The following is a 10530-nucleotide window of genomic DNA, read 5'->3' on the forward strand; positions in this document are numbered from 1 at the left end:
CCACTGTCAGCTGCCTTGAGGGTTGGGATATATGTCTTTTAGTGGGTGAATCCTGTTAATCTATATTATTCTCCTTCTTGTCTTTGGCAGGCCTTGAAGCCATCAAACCACGCCACTATCCAGAGTATAGTTAGAGCTGTGGGAGTTGTCTCTGGAATTCCTGAACCTTGCTGCGTCCCAGACAAGATGTCATCCCTTAGTATCTTATTCTTTGATGAAAATAAGAACGTGGTACTCAAAGTCTACCCAAACATGACAGTGGAATCCTGTGCATGCAGATAACACCTCCTCCTGAAAAGCCTTATCTAAATGCCTTCCCTCTGCATTGACTTCGTTGCTTAACTATTCCTTCTCCAAACCCCATTTTGCACTGCCAATGCATTTCATTCTCCAAAGATTTATAAACAAGTATGAATGAATGGAAGAGCAGGAGCCAAGATGGAACAGAACATTGCATTTCAGGATGCAGAAGGACCTGACTGCAATTTTCTTACTATGAGGATATGATGGCAACATCTTAACACTGAGCACCAGTTATAAATTCATTGTGTTGCAAACGATGTATGGAAAAATAATGAAATCTGCAAAGAACTTGTCATGAGGAGTTCAAGATTGGCAGGAGGACCTTTTGGTATGCTTTTTTTTGTAACAAAGCTTTGAAAATAATCCACCAAAACTGCTGACTTTCTGGTCCATTCTTCCAGAGACTAATGGTGAAGGAGACTGAAGAAATACGTTACACATTTGAAGCTAAGCTTTCTGCCTTCGGTTACCGGAAAACTCCCCGAAGTTCTGAATAACCTAATCAGTTCTGACTTATCCTTCGAGCCTAAGAAAATCCAATTTAAGACATTTATTTTCTTGACATGGCATGTCGCATTGCTCTGCATGTGGGTGTATCTCGACACAAACAAGGGCTTTATTTTATAGAATAATAGGAACCTTGAACTTGCAAGCAAAAATTTACTTCTGTTTGCACATCTACTAGCACATCTACTGCAGATCACTTTGGGAGAGTGGTGGAGTGGAAGAGGAGGCAAAAGGAAGGGTATTTCCTGGACTGTTGGGTGTTTACTGTAGCCAGTTGCTGTAGTAGCCCCCTTTAGCAAGGGGAACCCCTTGTGCTGGTAGTAAACCCTCTCAGGCCTAGATTAAACATGACACTGTGGGTGGGTGGGTGTTATTTTTGGTCCCACATGCATATAAACTGGATAACTGGTACCTGCACATGCAGTATTAGCACCCCAGTGCCATGAACTCCCGGGCAAAGAATTCCTGGCATGTCACTCTTGCATGGACAGGTACTGGTAACCTGTAAGCATATGAACAGGAGAGCTGGTCCTGTAGTACTGAGCATGAATTTGCCAAGCAAGGTCTGCTTTGGTTTGCATTGGATGGGTGACTACATGGGAGCACTATTAAGATATCCCTCTTGGGGATGTGGCCATAGCATCTGCTTTGTATGCAGAAGGTCCCAGGTTCACTCCCTGGCATCTCCAGGTAGGGCTGTGGGGGACTCCTGCCTGAAACTTTAAAGAGCTGCTGCCAGTCAGTGTAGACAATACTGAACTGGATGGATCAATGGTCTGACTCAATATAAGGAAGCTTCCTGTGTTTTCAACATGATTCTGAGCATGCCGAACCCCCCGTAGGTAAGATATTTCTTAACATGTCCAGCGTCATGTTTAAACCTCTGATGAAGGGATATGGTAAATCCCACCAAATTAGCACTGGGACAAGGAAAGTTTGAGCTGATAAATCCCAAAGACCAGGCTGTTACAAGATCATATGGTAGGATTAATTCAGTGTTTTGAGTATAATTTATTATTTTATTTATTACATTATAAATAAAATAATTATAGACCAATTCCAGTTTGGAAGCAGCTCTTGAGAAGACAAGGCTCAGACTAGGGAAGGCAGCAAACCTTTGTTTTTGTGGAACTAACCAGAGAGAAGGCAACCTTGGACTTAATCCTGAGTGGTGCCCAGGACCTGGTACAAGATGTCAGAGTTGCAGAACATTGGGAAACAGTGACCATAATGTGATACAATTCAGCTATATGTGAGTGGAGCACTGCCAAGGAAGTCCAACACAGACTTCAGAAGAGGACACTTCTCAAAAATGAGGGGATTGGTAACAAGGAAGCTGAAAGGGAAAGTCAGGAGGGTCAAATCACTCTAGAAAGCATGGAACTTATTTAAAACCCTAATAATAGATGCTCAGTTGGAATGAAGGAGGAAAGGTACCATCAAGTTCAGGAGGATGCCAACATGGCTAACAAGTAGTCAGGGAAGTTATAACAGGGAAGAAGACTTCTTTCAGAAAATGGAAGTCCTGCCCAAATGAAGAGAATAGAAAGGAACATAAGCTCTGGCAAAAGAAAAGCGAGGTGAAAAGCAAGGGATGCAGAAAGAGAGTTTGAGACGCATATAGCTTGAAGTGTCAAAGGGAATAACAAAAACTTCTTTAAATATATAAGAAGCAGAAAACTTGCCAGGGAGGTGGTTGGACAGATGATCAGGGTGTGAAAGGGATTTTTAAGGAGAATAAAGAGATTGCAAAGAAGCTGAATGAGTTCTTTGCCTGTGTCTTTACAGCAGAGGATACTGACCATATACCCACTTCAGACCTGAGATTCTCAGGCTTGGAGGCTGAACAACTGGAACAGTTTGAGGTGACAAGAGAGGATCTTCTAAACTGTCTTGAAAAACTAAAAATTAACAAATTGCCAGGGCCAGATGGCATCCATCTAAGAGTTCAAATGTGAAATTGCTGGTCTCCTAGCAGAAATATGTAACTTGTCCCTACAGTCAGGTTCTGTAGCAGAGGACTGGAAAGTAGCAGATGTAACTCCATTTTTGAAAAAGGAATCTGGTGGGGTGGGGGCATGTCCAGGAAACTTTAGGCCTGTGAGCTTAACTTCTTTGCCTGGTAAATTGATGGAAAGCATACTTAAGGACAAAATTGTTAAACACATAGAAGAACGGGCCTTGCTGAAGGAGAACTGCATGCCTTCTGCAAGGGCAAGTCTTGCCTCACTAACCTTTTGGAGTTCTAGTGTCAACTGGTATGTGGATAAAGGTGATCCAGTTGATACTTGGACTTCCAAAAAGCTTTTGACAAAATTCACCACCAAAGGCTCTTGGCAGTCATGGGATAAGGGGACAGGTTCAACTGAATTGCTGACTGCTTACAGGAAACAGAGGGCAGGAATAAATATTCAGTTTTCACAATGGAGGGAAGTAAGAAGTATGGTCCCACAGGGATCTGTATTAGGACTGGTGCTCTTTAACTTATTCATAAATGATCTAGAAGTTGGAGTAAGCAGTGAAATGGCCAAATTGGCAGATGACACTAAACTATTTAGCTTAGTGAAATCATAAGAACAGCCCTGCTGGATCAGGCCCAAGGAGGCCCATCTAGTCCAGCATCCTGTTTCACACAGTGGCCCACCAGGTGCCGCTGGAAGCCCACAGGCAGGAGTTGAGGGCATGCCCTCTCTCCGGCTGTTACTTCCCTGCAACTAGTACTCAGAGGCATCCTGCCTTTGAGGCTGGAGGTGGCCTATAGCCCTCCAACTAGTAGCCGATGATAGACCTCTCCTCCATGAAGTTATCCAAACCCCTCTTAAAGCCATCCAGGTTGTTGGCAATCCAAAACAGATTGTGAGGAGCTACAAATGGATCTCTCCAAACTGGGTGAATGAGTGACAAAATGGAAAATGAGGTTCAGTGTAAGCAAGTGTAAAGTAATGCATACTGGGGCAAACCACCACCACCACCCCATCTTCACATATACATTGATGGGGTCTGAGTTATCAGTGACTGACCAGGACAGAGATCTTTTCGTCATGGTGGACAGATAATTGAAAATGTCAACTCAGTACATGGCAGCTGTGAAAAAGGCAAATTCCATGCTAGGGACCATAGGAAGGGGATTGAAATTAAACATTTCAATATTATAATGAAATAATTCTGAAATCTAATATTATAATGCCCTTATACAAAACTATGGTGCGGCCACATTTAGAGTAGTGTGTCCAGTTCTGGTCATAATACCTCAAAAAAGGACTTTATAGAACTGGAGAAGATGCAAAAGAGGGCAACCAAGATGGTCAGGGGCCTGGAGAATCTTCCGTATGAGGAAAGACTACAGCATCTGGGGTTTATATTTTGAAAAAGAGGCAACTAGGGAGACAAGATAAAGGTGTATAAAATTACACATGGAGTAGAGAGAGTGGACAGAGAGAAATCTTTCTCCCTCTCTCACAACACTAGAATCAGGCATCATCCCATGAAACTGAAGGCCAGGATATTTAGAACAAAAGGATGCACTTTTCCACACAGCACATAATTAATCTAAGGAATTCTCTGCCACAGGATGTAGTGATGGCCACTAGCTTGGATGGCTTTAGAAAGGGCTTAGACAAATTCATGGAGGACAGATCCTCCATGAATGGCTGCTAGTCCAATGGCTATAAAACTGAAGCTGAATCCAGATAAGATGGAGGTACTTATTGTGCGGGGTCAGAACTCTAGAGACGATTTTGATCTGCCTGTTCTAGATGGGGTCACACTTCCCCACAAGGAACAGGTTCGCAGTACTTCTGGATTCACATCTCTCCCTGGTTTCTCAGGTTGAGGCGGTGGCCAGGGGTGCTTTTTATCAGCTCCGGCTGATACGCCAGCTGCGCTCGTTTCTCGAGATCAATGACCTCAAAACTGTGGTACATCTGTTGGTAACCTCCAGACTTGACTTTTGTAATGCAATCTACATGGGGCTACCTTTGTACGTAGTCCGGAAACTTCAGTTGGTTCGGAACGCAGCAGCCAGGTTCGTCTCTGGGTCATCTCAGAGAACATGGTACTCCTTTACTGATGGAGTTACACTGGCTGTCAATAGGTTTCCGGACAAAATACAAAGTGCTAGTTATAACTTACAAAGCCCTAAATGGCTTAGGCCTTGGGTATCTAAGAGAGCGTCTTCTTCATTATGAGCCCCACCGCCCATTGAGGTCATCTGAAGAGGTCCGTCTCCAGTTACCGCTAACTCGTTTGGTGGCTACACAGAGACGAGCCTTCTCGGTCGCTGCCTCAAAATTGTGGAATGCGCTCCCTGCTGAGATACAATCCTCCCCATCTCTGGCAATTTTCAAAAGACACTTGATAACCCATCTTTTCACCCAAGCTTTCTCACTTCCTACATTTTGGGGGTTTTAATATCTGGTCTATTTTAAAATTCAAAACCCGATTTCGGGGGTTTTAATCACTGTAATTGTTTAATTGTTGTTTTAAAATATTTTAAAATTGTTAATTGTTATATTGTTTTTTAATTTGTTTTAGGTCTTTATTGTTTTAGTGGTTTGTTTTAATTGTAAACCGCCCTGAGCCATTTTGGAAGGACGGTATACAAATCAAATAAAATAAATAAATAAAAATAAAGGCCACCTCCTGCCTCAGAGGCAAAATGTCTCTGAATACCAGTTCCAGAGGAGCAACAGCAGAAGAGAGGGTATGCCCTCAGCTCTTGCCTGTGGGCTTCTCAGAGTTATCTGGTGGGCCACTATGTAAAACAGGATACTGGACTAGATAGGCATTGGACCTGATCCAGCAGGGCTGTTCTTAAAGCCCCGTCTCCTTAAGCAGATTCTAGAAAATTGAGATAATTTGCATATTGAACAGAAGCAGGATTTACTCTTGGCTGCAATGAAATCCAGCATCTTGGACTTTTGAGCAATAGAGGGTACTTCAGATGGAGTTTTATTCTAAATGCCTTGTTAGCAGGGAATTTATGGGTTTCTTCTCTTGGTAATCTCCTTGCCTGACTCTTGATCAAGTTGTCCCTGCACTGGTGGTGTGTTTGTATGATTAAATCGATGGAAAATTCTGTGAGGTTAGGTGCCTTGAAGCATTACCTGTACTTAGAACTGCATAAGTATGCTGTACATAGGCACTTTACTGCCTTTTTGTGCTATGAAATGGTTTTTTTAAAACTCAGTTAAGTCAAGGATTACTGAGAGGTTGAGTCATTAGTACACAACCAAGAGAATATTGCCTGCAGTTAGATATCATGCCTAGGTGATTGGTCCAACAGACTATGTTACCAAAGGTCTAGAACTGCTTGGCCTCCCACCTCATGGCTGGTTTCAGATGAAAATGGGGAACTACCTCCAATAGGCAGAGGGACTTGGTGCTGAATATACTGCCTCCTAATGTGCTGCAGAGCTTCGAAAATAGGTGCCCTTTGACGCAGCAGGGTTTGGGACAGGCTTTGACTTAGAATAACTAATGCATCTCACAGAAGATACTGAAGTGCCTTCCAGTGTCTTACAATAATGCACTGGGCTTTTTTGCATTCCAGCAAAATTCTGGTGCTGGGAATGGGGTTCGAAGCTCTATTTCCAGCTCACGAGAGATCTGTTGCAGCTTCAAAGGATCCAATCATCTCTTTCTGAGGAGCTAATGCATTCATTATTAAGCTATCTCCTTCTTCATGTAAAAAAGAAATGAAAACAAGACTTTGTACATTTTTTATTTTTTTTGCTTAGGAATTAATGCTTGTACAGTCAGCATCAGTAAAGTTAAAAAAAAAAGCCAAAGGATATTTGTATATGGAAAGAAGCTTTTATTAATGCCTTTAATTTATTTTATGTCTGTTGCCTTCCTATGTATTAATTAACTCCCCCCCCCTTTTAATACTCTTACAAACACGCTGCTTTTTATATTAATTTTACAAGATTATATATTAGAGGATCTGCATGCCTTCAGAACCAAATGTGCATATCACAGACACACTGGGAAGGATATTTTTCACTACTGATGTATAAGCTTGCCTGACTTGTATTTGTTTCTCTCCCTCAATAATAAGTTTTCTTCCCCACTGCAAACTACTATGTACAAGTTTATGTTTTTTTAAAAAAAACTTTTTATGTGAAGCTTCATTTTCTCTCTTGATTTCTGACTACAAAGGCTATATTCATCATTAAATAGTTTGGAATAGGAGAATCATCTCTTTCCCGCCATATTTTCAAAAAGATCTCACAAACATTCAGGACTTTTGCAATAGGAATTAGTTTCTTTTTAAGAAGAGAAAAAAACTTCCAGACAACAACTGCTAGTTGGCGTACTGCACATTACTGCAGCCTAATATGTTGCATGCATGCAAAATTCGCACCAATGATGTTACAATAGAATAAGCCCATCATTTCCCATGGGCTTACTCATGTGTAACATCAGTGGCACAAATTTTACATTTGCGCAGATTGTGTGTCCGCAATATTAGAAGGCTGATGTATCATTGTGCAGGATGTCATCCAATGTGATTTGTGATTATAGCAGGTGATAGAAATAGTGTTGAGGTCAATGGACCAAACCTGCAGAACTTGTGACCAGTATTCCCTCTAACAGGGATTCCCGGATGTTGTTGACTGCAACTCTCAGTATTCCTAGCTGCAATGGCCTTCGGCTGGTGATTATGTGAGTTGTAGACAACAACATCTGGGAATCCCTGATAGAAGGAACACTACTTGTGACCCATGAAACCAAACAAACTAGAGTCCACCACCAGACATAGAATGTATGGACTATCAAGTGTTTGACACAAAACCCTCCCTAGCTTTGCGGGTAGCAAAATATGGTATGGGTGTCAGGGACCTCCTTGACTGGGACACGGGATTCCTTGGGTGGAGCCAGAAGTGAGTGGTCAGAGAGCCCTCCTCTCCTTGAACTTACCCCTCACGGCTTCGGGGAACACCTGGATGAGGCTGCACTGGGAGAGACGTGCGCTCTAGAAATCCCTGCCCTAGACCCTGTTCTGGAGCCACCCTCCTCTCTACCCAGCCCCCAGAAACAACCACCAAACCTGGATCCAGATGCAGCAGTGGCACTGGAGTATTTGGCAGGCAGCCCACAGGTTTGGTCAGGAAGGGCCTTCCCACGAGGCAGAGGAGTCTCCTCTGGAGAAGCATGTCCAGCTGGAAGGAATGAGACTGAGTAATGCAACAACAACCATATCTATTTTCAACAAAAGTTTCCAAAGCAGTTTACATAGAGGAATTATAAATAAATAAGATGGATCCCAGTCCCCAAAGGGCTCACAATCTAAAAAGAAAGATAAGATAGACACCAGCAAGAGCCACTGGAGGAATGGTGTGCTGGGGGTGGACATGGCCTGTTACCCTCCCTCTGCTAAATAAAGAGAATCACCACACTAAAAAGGTGCCAGTTAGCAGGAGTTAACTACTACTACTACTACAAATATTCATATTCCACGCTTGAACAAAAATTCTCAAGCATAAGAAAAATAATAAGAAGGTTCCCTGTCCCCACACCCGTTTGTATGTACATGTTTTATTATGCCTGATATTCAGTGTTTTGTTATCAAAAAAAGAATTACTGGTACTCTTACCTCAGTGCTGCGTGGGTGTGCATCACAGGCACAGGGAATGTGGCCAAGTTCTGAAAGTGTCTGGCACAGTGCTCCTAGAACTACTCCCCACCTGGGATTGGAAGTGGAGGCCTTCCTGATCCTATTTGAGAACTTCAGTTGCATCCAGCCATTGCTGGTGCATCAGTCCTCTCAGACTCTACTCACCCAGTTGTTGCCTTGACTAGCTCCTACAGGTGGAAACTCAGACAATGCGCTACCATTCATGGCTTATGAGGTGTATACACTTTGATAGGTCAAAGGTTCTGCAGGCCCGGAATGGACAAACATCTGGATGGGTTGCAATGAGCTTCGGAAACGTCAGAGCAGCCCATCTATAGAGCAAATTGCTCCGACATGGCCAAAACTAGGAGTGGGCACTTGTTGAGGGCAAAAAGCTAGCAAGCCAAAAGCAATGCCATTTCCATGTTGTAAAAAGTGCCTGAGAAAGTCAGAGGCAGCATGAGTCTCTCATTGTCTTCAGCCTTCTCAGGCACCTGGTATTAAGAGAACAAATAAACTCCTGCAGAGTTTTGTGATGCAGAGGATCTCTGAAAGGAGATTCCTTTCCAGTTAAGGGGAATTACTGGTGGTCTTTTGCTCTCAAAGCTCCACCCCCTGCAAAGTCCTGGAATCAGCACAAATTGATCCCCATGTGACAAACCTGAACAAACCTTTTTGAAAGTTCAAGTATTCAGTGCCAATTAGTTCACTTCTGTCTATGCATTTGTTGACATTTTTGGAGAATTATTTTTTAAAAACCCACAAGTGAAGCACTACCTTTGCAAAAGCCTGATGATTCTTTTTTAGCGAGACTTGTTCTTCTATCTGCTTAATGGTTTTAGCTTTATGCTTCCACCTATTTTAGAAGTCAGTATTACATTGCCTACTCCAGTTCTCTAGCACAGTGATCTTTTTTAGAGACAAGATATTTATTTATTTAATATTATATTATTATTATTATTTATTAAATAAGCAGTTGCATATTTGAGTTTTTAATGGTATCAGCATCAGATGGATGCTGTTGGGACTTGATGATTTGCTAATGTTTAGTTTGTTGATACACCATAGAACATAATTTCTTGTCACCTCTATTTGACTCAGTTCTTCATACTCCCTCCCTTAGAAGATCAGTTCAGGCACAGACATTTGTTCTATATTTTCAGCAGTGAAGAACGATGCAAAGACTAAAAGTGCACCATACCCTTCAGTATCCAAGGAGGAGCCATTTAGTATCCCTTTCACTCCCTTGTCATCAAACAGTTCAACAGCCTCCCTGACAGGGTTTCTGCTACTGATGTTTTTGAATTGTTATTGTTCAGGTTGATATTTTCAGCCATATGCTCCACAAATTCTCTCTCTCTTGTCACAGAGCTTATGTTTCTTTTTGTTCTCATGTGGGCAAGATTTGAGCTTCGGTTTTTTAAAGGAAGCCATCTTGCTTTTTATAGCTTCCTTTAGTGTACTGGTTAGCCAAGCTGGCATCCTTTCGAATTTGGTGGTACCTCTCCTACTTTGTGATATACATTCTAGCTGAGCTTCTGCTAGTATGATTTTTGAGCCTCCATATGTTCTGGAGAGGTTTGATTCTTAACTTTCCCTTTCAACTTCCTTTTCACTAGTCCCCACATTTTGTTTTTGACATGTCCTCTTTTGGAGTCCAATGTGTCTGGGAGGGACTTTCTGGGCAATTTCCCCCTTGCATATATGTTGAATTTCTGATTGTTCAGGGAAAGGGTGTGTGAAAGTACTGTCACATCTGCTCAAGTGATTTGGTTGATCTGTCAGTCCCTCCACCCCAAACCGTTTAGCTCTGTCTAGTCAGAGTAGTGTAATATTTCATTTTGGTGCAGTGTGAGCGTACAGTGCCTGTAACTGTAACAGTGCAATTCCTGTTTGAAGATGGGATGCAGATCTGGATGCAGAAGGACTGAGATCAATATTGGTGAGCTTAAAAAAATGTTAGAATTCTAAACCATTTGCAGCTTTCCTACAGACAACAATTATTGGGCAAATTCCAATGGAAATGACTACTAGCTTGTGATTTACCAGAAAGGTTTGGTTTATGAGAAGGGGATTCTTTGCACTACATTACGCCATCAAAG

General features: G+C 42.2%; 1 protein-coding gene across 1 annotated transcript in view; it reads left to right on the forward strand.

The window, feature by feature from the left end:
• The window catches only part of BMP3 (bone morphogenetic protein 3), a 50417-nt gene extending 43482 nt beyond the window's left edge, over window positions 1–6935 (forward strand). Inside the window, exon 3 of the mRNA XM_053255710.1 lies at window positions 91–6935. Coding sequence (XP_053111685.1) covers window positions 91–282 — 192 coding nt within the window. The 3' untranslated portion in view covers window positions 283–6935. The remainder of the gene's footprint in view (window positions 1–90) is intronic.
• The last annotated feature ends 3595 nt before the right edge of the window (window positions 6936–10530 follow it).

This window comes from Hemicordylus capensis, chromosome 5 (assembly GCF_027244095.1).
Source record: "Hemicordylus capensis ecotype Gifberg chromosome 5, rHemCap1.1.pri, whole genome shotgun sequence".
Classification (NCBI taxonomy): Eukaryota; Metazoa; Chordata; class Lepidosauria; order Squamata; family Cordylidae; genus Hemicordylus; species Hemicordylus capensis.